The 21,602-nt window shown below is 40.3% G+C and overlaps 1 protein-coding gene across 5 annotated transcripts in view; it reads right to left on the bottom strand.

Annotated features, from left to right (window-relative positions):
• MAPK8 (mitogen-activated protein kinase 8) overlaps positions 1-21,602 on the bottom strand; it is a 134,847-nt gene that overhangs the window by 32,835 nt on the left and 80,410 nt on the right. For all 5 annotated transcript variants that reach the window (XM_051837528.3, XM_089314157.1, XM_051837529.3 and 2 more), the window contains 3 exons: positions 17,304-17,433; positions 11,244-11,302; positions 11,014-11,152 (listed from right to left, as the gene is read on the bottom strand). In XM_051837528.3, the coding sequence (XP_051693488.1) occupies positions 11,014-11,152; positions 11,244-11,302; positions 17,304-17,433 (328 nt within the window). The remainder of the gene's footprint in view (positions 1-11,013; positions 11,153-11,243; positions 11,303-17,303; positions 17,434-21,602) is intronic.

Below are 21,602 nucleotides of genomic sequence, written 5' to 3'. Positions count from 1 at the left end.
TCAAAACCTTAGACAGAAAACAGAAAGATGGCTGCAAGAGATTAGGGGGAGGGAGGAATGGGAGTTACTGTTTCATGGCCATAGAGCATCTGGAAACTGATGGTGCTGATGGCTGCACAACATTAGGAATGTATTTAACAGCACTGAACTGCACACTTATTCATGACGGTGGGAAATTTTACATTATGTGTATTTTACCACAATTTAAAAAGCTGGGGGTAAGTACGAATACTGTGACATCTTATACAGTCCTTTCCCCAGCTCTCTTTTTGGCTGGGCCAGAGTCTTACAGAAAGCAGTGGCATTCTCTGTGTGGGGCCCTAGGCTAGACAGAGTGCATTCTTTAAAACATGTAAGGCAAATGAGCAACTCATGCTTTCTAGGACAAAGCATTAAACAAACTAAAAACACACAGCACACTATCAGGCATACTAACCTTGGATAATAAGAGTTGCAGAAGGAAAAGAAAAGGCAGAGGAGAATATTTGAAAAAATAACAAAATTTCCTAAATTTGATGAGAAACAAATCTACACATTTAATTTCCTCAATGAATTTTAAGTAGGATTAACACAAAGATTATCTGCATCAAGACGTATTATAATCAAATTGGTAAAAGATAAAGACCAAAAAAGAATCTCAAAAGCAGTCAGGGAGAAGTAACTTGTTTCAAGGGACAAGGGATTTCTGTAAGTTTAATAGATGATTTCTCACTAGAAACCATAGAAGCTAACTGGCAATAGAACAACACATATCAAGTGCGGATAAAGTGCGATAAAGCTAAAGAAGTCTACTGCTAGTATACTTCCCCACAAAAATGGCAACAGGAGTCCTTACAGCAGAAATAAAAGGACAGCCAGTAGTAACTCAAATTCATATTTAGAAGTCGAAGTACTGCTAAGGTAACTATTTGGTAATTACAAAGGCCAACAATATTATGTTTTGGGGTTTTAGTCTTATTTTTTTCTGATACGAGTTAATCCAAATGCATTGAATACTGATTATAAATCTATCTTAATGGGCTCATGGTATATAAAACTATGTAACCTGCGACAATAACAATGTAAAGCGGGAAAGGCAGACTACCAAGAAGTAGAGTTTGGAATACTGTTGAAGCTAAGGTAGTAAGTAGTAAGTCAAAATAGACTGCTATAAGTTTGAGAGGTTAAATGTAATCCCCAAGATTACAGCTAAAAAAAGAAAATGAGTAAAGAATAAAATGGTACACTACTACAAAAAAATCAATTAAACATAAAAGAAAGCAAGGGGTAATTGAGAAACAAAAAGATATATTTAGGAAACAAACAAGTGACTTCTTCCTTATCAATAATTACTCTAAATGTAGATAGATGGATTAAACTCTCCAAGAAAAGGTGGAGAGTGTAAAATATGTATAAAAGAAACATGATCCAACTGTAGGCTATCTACAAGAGGCTCACTTTACATTCAAAGGCACAAACAGGCTGAAAGTGAAAGAATGGGAAAGATATTTCATGCAAACAGAATCAACAGATAGGTGAAGTACACAGTATGTAACAAAACTGAACATAAGTAAAAACCTATTACAGCAGCAAGGAGGACATTATATACTGAAGAGTCAACCGTCAAGAAGAGACACAATCACAAACATACATGTACTTAAAAACACACTCACAAAACACATGAAGCAAAACTGACAGAACTAAAGGGATAAACATGCAGCTGCATTACAGCAGTGGAAGAGTTCTAGGCCTTACTTTCCATGATGGACAGAAGAGTTAGAGAATCACTAAGGAGACACAAAACACGAATACTATAAAACAATTAGACAGCAGAGTACTTGTTTTTCTCAAGCACCCAAGGAACAGTCTCCAGGATAAGACTGTATTTTAGGCCACAGTAAAAGTCTTCATAAATTTTACAAGATGGAAATCATACTACATGATATCCTCTGTGACCATGATGGAAAGAAGCTGGAAGTCAAGAAAAATGAAAACACTCACGTTTGTGGACTTTAAAAACAATACCCTAAAGCAACCACTGAGTCAAAGAATCAATCACACAAATCAGTAAATTTGCAACAAAGAAAATGAACATATAACATACAGAAATTTAGAGAACACAGAGAAAGCAGAAAATAATTTTTACAGCTGTAAAAGCTTACATTAAAAATGAACAAGACCTCAAATATTCATCCTAAGAAACTAGAAAGAATAAACTACTCCCAGAGTAAGATGGAAATAACAGAAATTCAAGCATAGACGAAAGGCCCCCGAGATTTCTGCCTGACAGGATGGTCTATGCTCGGGGGCTCTGGCAACACAGTCCAACACTGTGATTTATGGTCGGGGCTTTAAGAGAGGTATCAGTTCCAACCTCTGAAAGAACCAAAGGCTACAGGTGTTAGCATGAACCTCAGCAAGGGTTAGAGACAAAAAGTTCAGCCAGGGCAGCAGTATGCCATTAAGTCCCAGTAAAAACTCTGGACACCAAAGATTTGGGTGACATTCCCTGGCTGGTAATACTCTGTGTGCAGTCCTATATTATAGGCTCCATGTTTGGACTTCCCTTGCATTTTGCCCTTTGAGTCTCTTCCTTTGGCTCATTCCAATGTATATCCTTTTGCGATTTTAAGCACAGTCCTTTCAGATATAATGAATACTGAATCTTAGAGGTTGGCGGGAGCCCCTGAATTTGTAGTCAGCTGGTCTGAAGTGAGGGATGTCCTGAGAACTCCTTCATTTGTATGGCTGGAATCGAGGGGTCATCTGGGGTCTATGCCCTCTGACAATAAAATGTGACTCACTCTAGGGCAAACAACTTCTACAATCAGAAAAAGAGCACTTACGCAAACCCCACACCTGATACCATGTTTAATGGTGAAAGACCAAAGCAGTCTTCTCTTAAAGGTCAGCAATGAGAACAAAGATTACCAGCCTGCTTTAAGGAAGAAATAAGATCAGAGATCACATACAGAAGTCCTTGTAAAAATGTATTTGAAAGAATCTGTTAGTGCTAATGACGGCATCCCATATGGGTGCCAGTTCAAGTCTCAGCTGCTCCACTTCCCATCCAGCTCTCTGCCATGGCCTGGGAAAGCAGTGGAAGATGGCCAAGCGCTTGGCCCCTGCACCCACATGGGAGACACAGAAGCAGCCTCTGAATCCTGGCTCCGGATTAGCCCAGCTCTGGCTGTTGTGGCCATTTGGGGAGTGAACCAGTGGATGGAAGACCTTTCTCTCCGTTTCTCCTTCTCACTGTCTCTCAAATAAATAAAATCTCTACCTCTCAAATAAATATTTTTTAAAAAAAGATAATATTTAGTAAATCAAATGAGTAAAGATATATACATATATATGTATGTATTTGATGATGGAATTAAATAATCTAACTATAGGCAAGAACTAATTATGTGTTTATGTCCTATCTCATATAATAAAGGGCTGAAATTCTGAAAATGATTACATATGCTTCCTTTAATATAAATATTATAATGGAAGTTACAGTTTGTTCACTCTATTCCAAGCCCAAGAATTAGGCTAATTATCATGTACCTTATGCCACTGACATCTCAAGGAAACTCTATGCAGTGCCACTATTATCCCCAATTTTCAGATGACAAACTGTGAAAGAAGAAAAGTGCAAACTGTCTCAGTACTTCCTTCTCTGCTTTTCTTCTGGAGACAGAAGATGCATGGCTATGCACAAGGGTATTCTGGGCTCCCATTTCCATGGAAATTTTTATGGCTGGACATTTGTCTCCACCTGGATCAGAATCATTCCCATGGGTTCTCTGGCTTGAGTTTGTGGAAAATGATTTACCCTCTATTTCACATTGCAATTTTTTTTTTTTTAAGATTTATTTTATTTATTTGAAAGACAGAGTTACAGAGAGGTAGTAGGTCTTCCATCTGCTGGTTCACTCCCCGGATGGCCGCAAAAGCCAGAGCTGCACTGATCCAAAGCCAGGAACCAAGAGCTTCTTCTGGGTCTCCCATGTGGGTGCAGGGGCCCAAGGACTAGGGCCATCTTCTAATGCTTTTTCCCAGGACATAGTAGAGAGCTGGATCGGAAGAGGAGCAGCCGGGACTAGAACCAGTGCCCGCATGGGATGACGGCGCTTCAGGCCAGGTCTTTAACCACTATGCCACAGCGCCAGCCCCTGCAAATTCTATATTGGTACAACTGAAATGATTCATAGCATGTTTCTTCTTCCTTGCAAAAGCTTATCTGCGGTCAAAGGAAGGCAGAGAAAGAAAGAGAAAGAGAAAGAGAGAAAGACAGAGGAAGAGAGAGAGAGAGAGAGAGAGAAATCTGGAGCTTTGGATCATGCCATTCCTAATTTCAGCTTTATCTCTTCTTTTTTAGTGATTTTGTTGTGTCATCTTCATTTTTTCCTTCTTTTTAAAAATAATTCAATTGGGAATCTGGCTTGCAATTGAAAGAATTCCTCATATTTAAATCAAGGTGGCTAAGCCTATTGTCTTTATTATATGGCTAGTTCATTGTAGAGGCAAGAATCAGCCAATTTCAGTGCCAAAACCCATTCCTTGTCTGCAGGAAACTCAATCATAAGTTGATAAAGAAAATATTCAGCAATCATTTCTAAACTGTACTATTTCTTGATACTGAGTTGTTAGAATTTCTTACACATTTTGAACACTAGTGCCTTATCACACATGTGGTTTGCAAATGTTTTCTCCTAATCTTGCAATTAACTGTCTCCTCAACTTGTTAATTCTATCTTATGTTGTATGCAATCTTTTAAATTTGATGCAATCCTGGTACTGGTACAGAAACAGACGGATAGACCAATGGAACAGAATAGAAACACCAGAAATCAATCCAAACATCTACAGCCAACTTATATTTGATCAAGGATCTAAAACCAATTCCTGGAGCAAGGACATTCTATTCAATAAATGGTGCTGGGAAAACTGGATTTCCACATGCAGAAGCATGAAACAAGACCCCTACCTACACCTTACACAAAAATCCACTCAACGTGGATTAAAGACCTAAATCTACGACCCAACACCATCAAATTATTAGAGAACATTGGAGAAACCCTGCAAGATACTGGCACCGGCAAAGACTTCCTGGAAAAGACCCTGGAGGTGCAGGTAGTCAAAGCCAAAATTAACTATTGCATTAAATTGAGAAGTTTCTGTACTGCAAAAGAAACAGAAGAGTGAACAGGCAACCGACAGAATGGGAAAAAATATTCGCAAACTATGCTACAGATAAAGGGTTAATAACCAGAATCTACAAAGAGATCAAGAAACTCTACAACAACAAAACAAACAACCCACTTAAGAGATGGGCCAAGGACCTCAATAGACATTTTTCAAAAGAGGAAATCCAAATGGCCAACAGGCACATGAAAAAATGTTCAAGATCACTAGCAATCAGGGAAATGCAAATCAAAACCACAATGAGGTTTCACCTCACCCCGGTTAGAATGGCTCACATACAGAAATCTACCAACAACAGATGCTGGCGAGGATGTGGGGAAAAAGGGACACGAACCCACTGTTGGTGGGAATGCAAACTGGTCAAGCCACTATGGAAGTCTGTCTGGAGATTCCTCAGAAACCTGAAGATAACCCTACTGTTCAACCCAGCCATCCCACTCCTTGGAATTTACCCAAAGGAAATTAAATTGGGAAACAAAAAAATGGTCTGCACCTTAATGTTTATTGCAGCTCAATTCACAATAGCTAAGACCTGGAATCAACTTAAATGCCCATCAACAGTAGACTGGATAAAGAAATTATGGGATATGTACTCTATAGAATACTACACAGCAGTCAAAAAACAATGAAATCCGGCCATTTGCAACAAAATGGAGGAATCTGGAAAACATCCATGCTGAGTGAAATAAGCCAGTCCCAAAGGGACAAATACCATATGTTCTCCCTGATCGGTGATAACTAACTGAGCACCAAAAAGGAAACCTGTTAAAGTGAAATGGACACTATGAGAAACAGTGACTTGATCAGCCCTTGCCCTGACTGCTGATGAACAACTTAATACGTTATCCCTCTTAGTATTTTTTTTTGTCTGTTCTACGTAATACTATTGGTTGAATTCCGTAATTAATACACAGTTATTCTTAAGTGTTGAAACTTAACTGAAATGTGATCCCTGTTAAACATAAGGGTGGGAATAAGAGAGGGAAGAGATGTACAATTTGGGACATGCTCAAGCTGACTTGCCCCAAACGGTAGAGTTAGAAACATACCAGGGGATTCCAATTCAATCCCATCAAGGTGGCATGTACCAGTGCCATCTCACTAGTCCCAGTGATCAATTTCTGTTCACAATTGATCATAATGATAGGACTAAGTCAAAGGGATCACATAAACAAGACTAGTGTCTGCAAATACTAACCGACAGAATAAAAAAGGGAGAGAACGCTCCAACATGGGAAGCGAGATACACAGCAGACTCATAGAATGCCAGATGTCCTAAAATGCACTCTGGCCTCAGAATCAGCCCTTAAGGCATGTGGATCTGGCTGAAAAGCCCATGAGAGTATTTCAGGCATGGAAAGCCAAGACACTCTGGCAAAAAAAAAAAAACAAAAACAAAAACAAAAACAAACCAACCAACCTAAATGAAAGATTTCCACGAGTGAGATTCCAGTAGAAAGAACAGGTCATCAGAGAAGGAGGTACCTTTCTCTGAAGGGAGGAGAGAACTTCCACTTTGACTATGACCTTGTCTAAATATGATCAGAGTCGGTGAACTCAAAAGGCTTCCATATCCTTGGAAACTCATAACAAGAGCCTAGGATGGGCCAGCGCCACGGCTCACTAGGCTAATCCTCCACCTAGCGGCACCGGCACACCGGGTTCTAGTCCCGGTCGGGGTGCCGGATTCTGTCCCGGTTGCCCCTCTTCTAGGCCAGCTCTCTGCTGTGGCCAGGGAGTACAGTGGAGGATGGCCCAAGTGCTTGGGCCCTGCACCCCATGGGAGACCAGGAAAAGCACTTGGCTCCTGGCTCCTGCCATTGGATCAGCGCAGTGCGCCGGCCGCAGCGCGCTGGCCGCGGTGGCCATTGGAGGGTGAACCAACGGCAAAGGAAGACCTTTCTCTCTGTCTCTCTCTCTCTCACTATCCACTCTGCCTGTAAAAAAAAAAAAAAAAAAAACAAAACACCTAGGATGATTACTGATGCCATAAACAAGAGTGTCAATTTGTAAAGTCAACAACAGGAGTCACTGTGCACTTACTCCTCATGTAGGATCTCTGTCCTTAATGTGCTGTACATTGTCATTTAATGCTACATCGAGTACTCAAACAGTATTTTTCACTTTGTGTTGCTATGTGGGTGCAAACTGTTGAAATCTTTACTTAGTATATGCTAAACTGATCTTCTGTATATAAAGAGAATTGAAAATGAATCTTGATGTGAATGGAAGGGGAGAGGGAGCGGGAAAGGGGAGGGTTGCGGGGGGGAGGGAAGTCATGGGGAGGGGAGCCATTGTAATCCATAAGCTGTACTTTGGAAATTTATATTCAATAAATAAAAGTTAAAAAAAAAAAAAAAGGCAGGCGCCGCAGCTCATTAGGCTGATCCTCCACCTTGCGGCGCCGGCACACCGAGTTCTAGTCCCGGTCGGGGTGCCAGATCCTGTCCCGGTTGCCCCTCTTCCAGGCCAGCTCTCTGCTGTGGCCAGGGAGTGCAGTGGAGGATGGCCCAAGTGCTTGGGCCCTGCACCCCATGGGAGACCAGGAGAAGTACCTGGCTTCTGCCATCGGATCAGCTTGGTGCACCGGCCGCAGTGCGCTGGCCGCGGCAGCCATTGGAGGGTGAACCAACGGCAAAGGAAGACCTTTCTCTCTGTCTCTCTCACTGTCCACTATGCCTGTCAAAAAATAAAAAAAATAAAAAGTTAAAAAAAAAAAAAAGAAAGTATATTTGACAGAGACAATAAACAGATACTGAGAGTCCCAAAAAATAAATAAATAAATAAATTTGATGCAATCCCCTATGGCTATTTTTGCTTTTGTTGACTATGCTTTTGTGGTTAGATAAAATTTTTTAAAAAATGTTCAAAAAATATTGTGGAGTTTTTCCTCCATAGTTTTTTATTTGGTAGGCTTAGAGTTTCGGGTTATATGACTAAGCATTTAATTTTGAATTGAGTTATATATATGGTGTAACAGGAGAGTCAGATCATTCTTCTGTGTGTGGATATCTAGTGTACCAAACACCTTTTGTTGAACAATCTGTCCATTTTTTTGTGTGTTTTATTTGTAACTTTGTTGAAAATCAATTGATTATAAATGTGTAGATTAATTTCAAAAAAAAAAATTTTTTTTTTAAAAAGAATATAGTTCCATGTATAACAATTTCCAAAAGAATGAAACATCCAGAAATAAGAAGGTGAAAGAAAAAAATGAAATAATATATCAAAGACTAGACTAACTTGTGTCTCCCCCAAATTCCAGTGTGGAAGTCTTAAAATCCATTGAGTGCATTTGGAAACAGGGCCTTTGTGGAAGTAAGATTAAAATGAGGTCATCAAAGTGGGGCTCTAATCCAATGGAACTGGCATCCTGGTAGAGAACAGATACACAGATGGACACGCTGAGAAAGAAAAGCCACTCAGGACACAGCAGGAGGGTGGCCATCTGCAGCTCTCTCAGAGAGGCCACACCAGAAACCGAATTTGCCAGCTCCTTAATCACGGGCTTCCAGGCTCCAGCACTGTGAGAAATGTCTGCTGTTTATGCTGCCCAATCTGTAGGATTTTGTTATGGCAGCCTCAGCACACTAATATGAAGGATATTCAAGAAGTTGGTAGAAAATAGGTAGAAAAATGTGACTAAAATAAATGCTTATTTTGATGCAAAATCTTTTAAAATTCATAGTTTTTCACTGTATTCATTTTCCATTAACTTTTTGAAGACTTCTCACACAACCTAATAGAATCCCATGTTCACAAACTGGAACACTAAACACTGTTACAATGGCAAAACTACCAAAACAATCAACAGATTCAGTTAGATCTATACTAATTGTGTTTTCTGCAGAAATGGAAAAGCTGGTCTTCAAATTCAAATGGAATCACAGGGAGACCCCAACAGTGAGAACAGTAAGAGAAAAGAATAATGTTAGAGGGTTCACAACTCCCCATTTCAAAGCTGACTGTAAAGTTACAGTGATCAAGATAAAGGTGACAGTTACACAGACAGACACACTAACTAATGGAATAAAATTCACAGTCTAGAAACAAAACCACATATTTATGCCAACTAATTTTCTGCAAGGGTGTCAAGACCATTCAATGGTAAAAGAACAGTCTCTTAACAAATGGTGCTGGAACTATTGGATTTCCACATACAAAAGAATAATCTGGACCCTCATCTCATACCACATACAAAAATAAATCAAAATGGATCAAAGACCTATATAAAAGAGCTAAAACTGTAACAATTTTAGAAAAAAACATAAGATTTAATCTTCAGGACCGTGGATCTGACAACAAATTTTTACATATAGCACAAAAAGCACAAGCAGGAGGCTGGTGCTGTGGCATAGTGGGCTGGGCCTCTGCCTTTAGCGCTGGCATCCTGTATGGGCACCAGTTTGAGTCCCGGCTGCTCCTCTTCAGATCCAGCACCCTGCTACAGCCTGGGGGTGGTGGTGTAGGATGGTCCAAGTATCTGGGCCCCCTACACTCATGTGGGGGACCCAAAGGGAGTTCCTTACTTCAGGTCAGCCAGAACCAATGCTGTCATTTGGGGAGTGAACCAGCGGATGGAAGGCCTTTCTCTCTCTCTCTGTAACTCTACCTCTTAAAAAAAAAAAAATAAAAAATATTTTAAAAAAAGCACAAGCAGAAGAAAAAATCCTGACAAACTAGATTTCATAAAAATTAAAAACTTCTGTGTATTAAAGATTAATATCATCAACAAAGTTAAGACAACCTACAGAATGAGGAAACTGCTTACAAATTATGTACAGTCCTGTATCATTTAACAATGGGAATATGTTCTGAAAAAATGTACTGTTAGGTAGTTTTACTGTCATGCAAACATGAGAGGTACTTGCACAAACTAAGATGGCTATGACATCACTAAGTGATACGATCTTATGCAACCCCCTTTGTATGTGTGCTCTTTTGTTGACTAAAATGTTGTTACGTGGCATGAGTGTCCCTGGTAAGGGTCTAATATATGGAATACATAAACAACTCTTACAACTTCAAAAACAAAAAGATAACATAATTTAAAAATGGGCAAAAGGCTTAAACAGTTTTCTAAAGAAAACATACAAATGGCAAACACACACATGAAAATACACTTGATATTAGTCTTCAGAAATACAAATCAAACCCACAATGAAAATACCATTTCATATCTACTAAGATGGCTAGAATCAAAAGGTCAGATAAAAGGTATTGGCAAAGATGTGGAGAAATTAGAACCCTTATACACTACTACTGGGTATGTAAAATAGTGCAGCTGTTGTGAAAAAGAGTTTGATGGTTTTTCAAAAAATCACCATAAAATTACCACATTTACCAGTTACCTATTATGTAAAAATATCCAGAACTGAAACAGACTATCTGTAACAGCTGAAAGGTAGCAATTACCCAAATGTCCATGTATGGGTCAATGTATAAACTAAATGTACTATATAGAATATAAAAATATGCATATAAATAGAAATGAGCTACTAATGCATGCTATATGGACAAAACTTGAAACTATTAAGTGAAATAAGGTAGACACAAAAGGTCACATAGGATTCCATTTACATGAAATATCTGAAACAGATAAATCCACAGACACAGAAAAGTAGACTGGTAGGGATACCAGGCACAGGGGAGAAAGCAGAATGAGGACATGGATTTTTCTTTTTGGGAATGACAACAACATAGGATTTTATATGAGTAGTACACAGCACTGTGAATGTACTTAAGTTTTACTGATCTGTACACTTTGAAATGGTTCATTCTGTTTCTGTTGAATGAATTTCATCTCAATGATTTAAAAAAAGGATAGCTTTTTCTACTAACCCGATGAATAATTCCAGCGGAGTGAAGGTGCTTGATTCCACACAGCATCTGATAGAGAAGGTAGGACATTCTTTCATGATCTAGTTCCATCTGAATCACTTGGCAAAGATTCGCATCCATGAGCTCCATGACTATGTAACTTCATGGGTGGAAAAAGATGACAGCTAAAGTGTACAAATCAATCTAAGAATAATGTACTAACATAATACAATTTTAATTGACACACTTACACATCTTGAAATTCTTCTAGAGATTTCTGTGGTGTAAAAACATTCAAAAGGCCAATTATCTGTGGAGAAAACAAACAGAAAAATTAGAAACCACTTCATAACATTTTCATTTGCAAACTGCAAATACAGTTTTATAAAAAGCCACCACTATAATCACTAAAATTTTATAAGCTCAAGTAACCTTTTATTTTTAAATACCTATTTATTTTTATTGATTTGAAAGGCAGAGAGAGTGCTATATTTGATCCCCTAGTTCACTCCCACAGTGTCAGGCTGAAGACAGGAGCTACCAGGCTCCCATGTGAGTGGCTGGGACTCAACGACTTGGGGTTGTGAATTAGCAGGGAGCCAGATTAGAAGCAGAGTGGCAGAGTAGCCAAGACTCAAACCATGCACTCTGGTATGGGATGTGGGTGTCTCGAGTGGCAGTTTAATCTGCTGTACCACAACACCCACCCTTCTTTTATTTTATACACTAAAACATTCACGGCTAGGGGAGGGGAGTGGGGAAGGAAGAAATGAAAAAGCAGACAATACCATAGAGGTGAATACCTCATTTTATGTTTGTTCAAATCATAAAATATGCCCCATCAAGAATGAACCCTAGCATGAGCTACAGACTCTGATACAGTGTCAGGGAGGATCAGCTGTAACACACACACCACTCTGGTGGGGGGTGCCGATTCTTTGGGAGACTGTGCATGCTGGGGAGCAGGGGAGACACGGACACTCTCTGTATGTTCCTCTCAATTTTGTTGTGAAGCTAAAACTGCTCTAAAATGCTTTTTAAAAAACCTTATCAACATCATAATTTCATATAACCCATTCCATTTATAAACACACAAGTGTCAAGCACTTACATTACACAAACCTCTACACAGTTTTCAGTAAATCTTAAAAACCCGCTGCAGCTCTTCAACCAGCAGATCTGTGTCCTCGGTGTATGTCTGAAACCACAGACGGTGTGGAACCCTATACTATTCTTTTTCCTATCTATACGTGTCTATCATGAAGCTTAACTTGCAAATTAGACACACTAAGAGCCTAAAACAATAACTATTAATAAAACGGAACCATGAATTTAATAAAGTATATTAAAACACTTATGTCAGTGTGGTTCCTTAAAATATTTATTGTATTACACTCGTCTTTTTCTTTTCAAAGATTTATTATTAATTGGGACCAGCACTGTGGCACAGTAGGTTAAGACTCTGCCTGCGGTGCTGGCATCCCATATGGGCACCAGTTCGTGTCCTGGCTGCTGCTTTTCCAATCCAGCTCCCTGCCTATAGCCTGGGAAAGCAGTGGAAGATGGCTCAAGTGTTTGGGCCCCTTCACTCACGTGGAGAATCCGGAGGCAGTTTCTGGCTTCTGGCTATGGATCGGCCCAGCTCTGGCTGTTTATGGCCATTTGGGAAGTGAACCAGTGAATGAAGACCTGTCTCTTTCTCCCTCTGTTTGTAACTCTCTCAAATAAAATGAATAAATCTTAAAAAAAAAAATTTTTTGTTCATTTGAGACACAGAGTGACACAGAGAGAGGGAGAGACAAAGAAAGAGGGAGATCTTCCATCTACTAGCTCACTTCCAAATGGCTGCAATGGCTGGGTCTGGGCTGAGCCAAAACCAGGAGTCAGGAACTTCACCCTGGTCTTCCACGTGGGTGGCAGGTGTCTAAGGACTTGGGCCGTCTTCCACTGCTTTCCCAGGCATATTGGCAAGGAGCTGGATCAGAAGTAGAGCAGCCGGGACTGGAACCAGTGCTCATATGGGTTGGTATTCCACACAGCAGCTTAACTTTCCGAGCCACAGTGCCGGCCCCTCACCTTCCTGTTTGTGATGTGAAACAGTACGATGTCCATGTGATGAGATGAGATGAGGAAACTGACAAAGGCACTGTGACACTGTATTAGGCTACTACCTAGTGAACAGAAACACTGTGACACGATGACAGTGAAACGGACAACTGAAATGGCTACTTCAGGACTAAGAGGCATACGGCATAGTCACAATGCACAAAGGGAGGATTCATGTCTGGTATCAAACACACCAGGACAGTGCGAGATTTCATAACTGTTCTTAGAATAGCACACAATTTAAAACTTGCAAATTTTTATTTCTGAAATTTTCCACATAATATTCTTGGGCCACAAGGACTGTTGAGTACCTGAAATTGTGAAAAGCAAAACCACAGATGGAGGGAACTACTGTAATCTTGGCATTTTCCTCCCCTTGCTCTTCATAATACTGTTCCCGTTCCATTTTCTTTGTTCCAAGGTCTATTTCCCTGGTTCATCCTCACGCATACTCTCTCCCACTACTGTCTTTAATCCTGTTCTGGCTGGGCCCTTTCCCTGCACATCTTTTTCTCCAAACATCTCCATATGGATAATTCCCGAATATGCATCTGGAGTCTTTGCTTAGCTGCTGCTTCTTTGTTTTTTAAAGATTTATTTATTTATTTGAAAGGCAGAGTTAGAGAGGCAGAGGCAGAGGGGTGTGTCTTCCATCCGCTGTTTCACTCCCCAAATGGCTGCAACAGCTGGAGCTGGGCCGACCAGAAGCCTGGCGCTTCTTTCAGGTCTTCCACGGGGGTACAGGAGCCTGAGCATTTGGGCCACCTTCCGCTGCTTTCTCAGGCACATTAGCAGGGAGCTGGATCAGAAGTGGAGCAGCTGGGATTTGCACCAAGGCCCATATGGGATGCGGGCACTGCAGGTGGTGGCTTTACCTGCTACATTACAGTGCCTGCCCCTTTGCTTAGCTTCTGAGTGCCAGATATACATTGCTAGTTTACATGGATGTCTCACAAAATACACAATTTACTCATTCATTCCTATTCAAACCCTTCACTATTCCAGTGTGTCCTCTCTTTTATAATAGAAGGCTTGGTGATTTTTAACTCCTTTTTCAGTATCCTGCACCATAACAAATATTCCAAGGAATGCTATTTACTCTACCATCAGCCTCAATTTCAATCTCTGTTTTCTAATGCCTAGGCTACCATACAGGCCGAGGATTCTAACATCTCCTTTACACTGTTCATACTATAATTGCTCTAACACCAGTGTCAGATTGAAGGGTTATCTTCCCCCAGATTCCTACACTGAGGTCCTATCTCCCAGCATAACAATGACTGGAGATGGGGCCTCTGACAGATGATTGTTCGGATGAATTTATGGAAGTAGGCCCTCTAAGTGGGATTAGTGGCCTTCTGAGAGAGATCTTTCTCTTTTTCTATAAGCACTCAGCAAGCAAAGGCCACATGAGCACAAAGTGAGAAGATGGCCGCTGCAAGTCAGAGAGAGAGCTTTTACTAGGAAGCTTCATGCTGAACAGCCCCAAAACTGAGAACTCAATCTCTGCTGTTTAAACCACCCAGTCCAGTCAGAGTCAAGGACTGACCGACGGGTTATGACCACCACGTCAAGTAAGAATTCCTGAAAGTATGTAAGAATTGAGATACACTGCTCTTTCTGTGAATAAAAACAATAAAGAGTAACAGCAATAAATCAGAGAAATACTCCCAAATAAAACATGTGAAGTCTTCAAAAAGGCATTTTTAAAAAGGGAAGAGAGTGCTGGGTAATCCCAAAAGACACATTAATTTTGCAATCTGCTGAAGGGCTGCTAATCAACTACTCCACTATTATGAAGACTTTCTAACAAAACTGGGAAATGAAGTCAACAAATAAAGTCAGGACAAAGAAGCAAAAAAGTGATCTCTGATAGGAAGAGTAACAAAATTTCAGCTTTGAAATTCAATAGGAAGAAATAAAAAGTACTGTAACTTAATTCTCCAAAACTGAAAGGAAAGATTAAGACTCTAACTATGACCTGTTAGTAGCCTGTGATGAGGAGTAACTTGCTTAGACAACATGAGTCAGACTTCTGAACATCTGAATGCCCACACTTAGAGGAGACGCCTTGCCTTGGCTCCTGACAGAGAATTCTGTCAGACACAGTACCCTACACAAGGTGACTTGGCAATGTGTACAGATAAGCAACCACACTGAACAAAGAAACCCAAAACCATCTATGAAGACTGTGGGAAAAACCAGAGCTGTTTAGACCAATAAAGAGATGATCCAGGGGCCAGCACTGCAAAACAGTAAGCTAAGCCTCTACCTACAGCGCCGTCATCCCTTATGGGTGCCAGTTCTTGTTCCGGCTGCTCCTCTTCCAATCCAGCTCTCTGCTTATGGCCTGGGAAAGCAGTGGAAGATGGCCCCAGTGCTTGGGCCCCGCACCCAAGTGGGAGACCTGGAAGAAGCTCCTGGCTTCAGATCGGCTCAGCTCCAGTCACTGCAACCACTTGGAGTGAATCAGTGGATGGAAGACCCGGAAGACCTTTCTCTCTGTCTCTCTGTCTAACTCTACCTCTCAAACAGATAAATAAAAATCCTTAAAAAGAGGGGGTGAGGGGTATGATCTAGGCAGAACATGAAACTGCTCAAAAGGCAATACATTACAAAAACATTCATCCATCAGAAGTGGAAAATGTTCAGTCAACATTCCTAGTTTCCTCATACTCAGTTTTATATTCTTTCAGTGAACAAATGTTTTGAGCACCTGGTGCTCTCCCAGGTGTTGCGGGGTACTCCTGGATGATCTGTGCCAGCCCTGCTGGAGGGCTAATCGTGTGACACGAGCACCCCCACAGGCTCCACTTAGTCATCTTTCTTTGCAGTCAACTATGCTTGGGAGGTAGGAACAACTGGACACCTCTCCCAAAGGAGAAACGAAGCAATGCCACCACAGCCATCGGAAGACACTAGGTCCACGGTTACCAGGAGCAGGAGCGACTCTGCCCAAGGGCAGGATGCCTGCAGCAAAATTCGGACGAGCAGCATAGCTGCCTCCTGCCTGGAACAAGAATGGCTTCCACAAAGTCTTCACTTCACTGACTGACATTCGCCTCCATCTCTGGCCTTGGGTATGCCATTCTTCCTTTCTGGGGATACGCTTTATGTTGAACAAACCAATTTGAACACACTCTTCCCAGAGTCTTCCCACTTTATTAAAAAGTTCATAAAAATCTCTCTGAAGAAACCTAGCCACTATTATTTGCCAATTAACTTCTAACCCTTTGTGATGTTTGATATTTAACTCTGTTTTTGACTTAAAACATTTTAAGGCCCCTCCCTTTACCTTCTTAAGCCCCTACTCCTTAACTTTGATGAATTCTTCCCTTAGTGTCAATGTTAGTAACTAGTACACAAAGGCTGACACATAGTTAGTTCTCAAAATGCAGTAAACTGTACTATCTGCAACCAGAAAGCACTCAGCTCATTATACTTATAAACTCCTTTGGACAAATAACACAAAATCTCTCCAGATGCTTTCAGCTTAGTACTTCATATAACTGTCCCTGGCACAATTCACTCTTAAGTTTTATTTTCTCTCAGCCTGCAGAAATCACCCCACTAATGTAACCATGAAAGTATCAATATACTTAATGCTAAGTTGGAAAAAAAAAAACCTATCTTGAAAAAGAATAAAAGTTCTATGTAAGGTCTTTATAATCATTAAGAAATGTAATTAGAAATATTTTCCCAATTCCCTTCAAGTATTTTCAAAAACTTTATTCTATACTGCTTTACAAGCACTGGACGAGTACTGTCATCATTTAAAGAGGGCGTGGGAAAGGAGAAATGACTTGAATTTCGTGTTCCCTATGATTAAACAAAGTCCCTATATCAAAGTAAAATGGCCTTTGTTAGGCTTCATGCTAAGGTTACAGTATTTCTGAACTGTCAGTCTGATGAACAGAAGGTGAAATCCAGCCTCAATAAAATCATTTCTCAAACTTACCTCTTTAAAACTCTTCTTGTAAATTAAATGTCAGAAAATTGCACAACCTACATTTCAGAAACTATTTTTCTTTTAATACCATTTAATAAAGTTGAAACAAAAAGCAGTCATAGATATATTTATATGCCTTTTAAACTGCTTCAATCCAGAAAAAAAATTTTGAAGCCCTATTATTTAAAGTCTTTGACAGTCATGAATAAATCTTGATACCTAGATCACCTGTACTTAATGTAAAATGCTCACTTACATTTTTGTGATTAACACATTTCATAAGAACCAGCTCTCTGTAGGCCCTCTTAGCATGCGTTTGATTCTGAAACGGCCGGCTTAGCTTCTTGATGGCAACATTTCTTTCAAGAATGGCATCATAAGCTGCACTATAATAAGAAATTCAAAAACAACAACAAAAAAGTGAGCAAACATCTGCAAAAACCAAATTAAACATTTCAAGTGGATTCCCCACTTCTCCCAAGACAAATGTAAACAGACTGCTTTCCAGATGCTCACCATGTGACTTCTAATCCTATTACAGCATATTCCAACAACATACAGCAACTATCTCTGAAAACGATGACGCAATGTGAAGACAGAGCCCCAGCTTGTTTACCATGTGTCCACAAGACCCACCTGACACGTGGTGACCATTCAATGCACAAATACTTAATGAGTATTTAGGTCTACTAGATAGTACAAATGAATCCTTTATCCTGCACCTATATCAAGGAAAGGCAATATAAGCATGGTCATGAACTCTACTCAAAATGTTTACTGAAGGATTCTGCCTGAACACATTGCTTATATCCTATATCCTTCAGATTTAAGATAAATACAGAAAGAGGAAGGTACAATAACAGGTATGAATAAAAGACTTTAGAATTCCTAAAAAGTCCTTAAAAATCTATTTTGGATAATAAATCCAAGGTATTTATTACAAACATGAATGCTAAAGTGAAATGAACACTATGAGAAACAGTGACTTGATCAGCCCTTGCCCTGACTGCTGATGAACAACTTAATACGTTATCCCTCTTAGTATTTTTTTTTGTCTGTTCTACGTAATACTATTGGTTGAACTCTGTAATTAATACACACAGTTATTCTTAAGTGTTGAAACTTAACTGAAAAGTGATCCCTGTTAAATATAAGAGTGGGAATAAGAGAGGGAAGAGATGTACAATTTGGGACATGCTCAAGCTGACTTGCCCCAAATGGTAGAGTTAGAAACATACCAGGGGATTCCAATTCAATCCCATCAAGGTGGCATGTACCAGTGCCATCTCACTAGTCCCAGTGATCAATTTCTGTTCACAATTGATCATAATGATAGGACTAAGAGTCAAAGGGATCACATAAACAAGACTAGTGTCTGCAAATACTAACCGACAGAATAAAAAAGGGAGAGAACGCTCCAACATGGGAAGCGAGATACACAGCAGACTCATAGAATGCCAGATGTCCTAAAATGCACTCTGGCCTCAGAATCAGCCCTTAAGGCATGTGGATCTGGCTGAAAAGCCCATGAGAGTATTTCAGGCATGGAAAGCCAAGACACTCTGGCAAAAAAAAAAAAAAAAAAAAAAAAAAAAAACACAACAACCAAACCAAAACCAAAACCAAAACCAAAACACCAAACCAAAACCAAAACTAAATGAAAGATCTCCGCATGTGAGAGCACAGTGGAAAGAACAGGTCATCAGAGAAGGAGGTACCTTTCTCTGAAGGGAGGAGAGAACTTTCACTTTGACTACGACCTTGTCTAAATATGATCAGAGTCGGTGAACTCAAAAGGCTTCCATAGCTATGGCAACTCATGACAAGAGCCTAGGGTGATTACTGATGCCATAAACAAGAGTGTCAATTTGTAAAGTCAACAACAGGAGTCACTGTGCACTTACTCCTCATGTAGGATCTCTGTCCTTAATGTGCTGTACATTGTCATTTAATGCTACAACGAGTACTCAAACAGTATTTTTCACTTTGTGTTGCTATGTGGGTGCAAACTGTTGAAATCTTTACTTAATATATGCTAAACTGATCTTCTGTATATAAAGAGAATTGAAAATGAATCTTGATGTGAATGGAAGGGGAGAGGGAGCGGGAAAGGGGAGGGTTGCAGGGCGGGGGGGGGGGGGAAGCCATTGTAATCCATAAGCTGTACTTTGGAAATTTATATTCAATAAATAAAAGTTAAAAAAAAAGAAAGAAAAAAAAACCACACAAACATGAATGCTAGATTTGAAGACATCAGAAGCTGCTCCATAACTGGGACATATAACACCACACTTACTAGTCTTCATATCTTCCTCTACCCTATAACACTGACCAGATGGCACCCTTCACATGTAACAGGTCAGAGAAAATGAAACACAAATAAAGTAGCATGTCTTTAGATTACTGAACTTTATGACTGAAATAGCTTAACAATCACTCAGGGGCCGGCGCTGTAGCATAGCAGGTAAAACTGCTGCCTGCCGTGCCGGCATTCCATATGGGTGCTGGTTCTAGTCCCAGCTGCTCCACTTCTGATCCAGCTCTCTGCTGTGGCCAGGGAAAGCAGTAGAAGATGGCCCAAGTCCTTGGGCCCCTGCACCTACATGGGAGACCTGGAAGAAGCTTCTGACTTCTGGCTTCACATGGGTGCAGCTACAGTCATTGTGGTCAATTGGGGAGTGAACCAGCAAATGGAAGACCTCTCTTTCTCTCTGGCTCTCCTCTCTCTGACTTTCATATAAATAAATAAACCAACCAACCAACCAACCAAACAAAAAATAATTGCTCAGATTCACCACTGCCTAATACATGGCCAATGGTTGAGTAATTTGCCTAATTTAGCCAGAAAATTAAAAGCAAAGCTGAGACTGGAAGATTGAAACATGACACCATGCTTTTCATACTGAACAATTAAATGACTGTTCCTATTTATGTAATATTTGCAAAGCCAGCTCATTACTTCTAGTATTTTGTCATCTTTCCAAAAACTTTAACTTGTTTTGTAGCTTTCCCATCACACCAAATATAGTGTACAACAAAAAACTCAAACTGCATAAATGGACATATCTATGTATTCTATATACCTACTGCCAATATAAACACAAGAATGCACATGCATAAAATATGCATATATATTATAATCCTTATTTTAAAATGCCACACTAACAAATTAAAAAAAAAAGAAAACATTAGTGGTCATGCAAAAACAATCAGAAGTTTTGACTGTCTTCAGATAAAGCAAGTTTTGTTTTTAGCCATTAAATTCATTCTTATTAATTATTTGCCTAATCCAAGGAAAATTTCACTCTGAAAGTTCAAAAGTATTTGACTAGATTCTACTATGCTGTCCAAGGAAATTAGATTTCTAATTCTTAAATGTGCACAAATCAGAAATACCTCAGTGTTGAGGCCCCAACACTGTTTGATGGCAATAGCAACACAACACTGAGTTTCAAATTTTTTGCATTAAATACTTCTCTAATAATCTTTTATGGAAATGACTACTTTTTAGGGAAAATCTGAAAATATTTGGGGCTGGTGCCGTGGCTCACTTGGTTAATCCTCCGCCTGTGGCGCCGGCATCCCATATGGTTGCCAGGTTCTAGTCCCGGTTGCTCCTCTTCCAGTCCAGCTCTCTGCTAAGGCAGAGGAGGGCAATCGAGGATTGCCCAGTTCCTTGGGCCCCTGCACCCGCATGGGAGACTGGGAGGAAGCACCTGGATCCTGGCTTCAGACTGGCACAGCACGCTGGCATTAGCGGCCATTTGGGGAGTGAACAAATGGAAGGAAAACCTTTCTCTCTGTCTCTCTCACTGTCTAACTCTACCTGTCAAATAAAAATATTTATATATATATATATTTACTCTTTAGGACAGGGGCTTCTTATTTTTTAAGATTTATTTATTTATATAAGAGGCAGAGTTAAAGAGAGAGAGAGAGATCACTCTTTCATCTGCTGGTTCACTCCCCAAATGGTCAAAAATCCAGAGCTGGAACAATCAGAAGCCAGGAGCTTCTTCTAGGTCTCCCACGTGGGTGCAAGGGCCCAAGTACTTCAGCCATCTTCCACTGCTTTCCCAGGCCATAGCAAAGAGCTGGACTGGAAGTGGAGCAACTGGGACTAGAACCGGCATCCATATGGGATGCTAGCACTGCAAGTGGAAATTTAACCTAATACACCACAGCACTGGCCCTGACAGGAGCTTCTTAAAAGGAGTTAAGGGCCTTCTACATACAGCAATTAAAAAAAATTGTACAAAACTTACGAAGTGGGGCTGGTGTTGTATAAACAACACCAGCATCCTACAAAGGAGCATGAGTTCAAGTCCTGGCTCTTCTACTTCTAATCCAGCTCCCTGCTAATGTGCTTGGGAAAGCAGCAGAGCATGGCCCAAGTGCGCAGGCCCCTGCCACCACATGGGAGACCTGGATGGAGTTCTTGGCTCCTAGTTTCAATCTGGTCCAGCCCAGCTATTGTGGCCATCTGGGAGTGAACCAGTGGATAGAAGGTCTCTTTCTGCCTCTCCCCCTCTCTCACTCTGGCATTCTGCTTTTC

This window comes from Oryctolagus cuniculus, chromosome 15 (assembly GCF_051225735.1).
Source record: "Oryctolagus cuniculus isolate XC-2025 breed Fujian yellow rabbit chromosome 15, ASM5122573v1, whole genome shotgun sequence".
Classification (NCBI taxonomy): domain Eukaryota; kingdom Metazoa; phylum Chordata; class Mammalia; order Lagomorpha; family Leporidae; genus Oryctolagus; species Oryctolagus cuniculus.
This window is presented reverse-complemented; position numbering and strand designations above follow the sequence as displayed.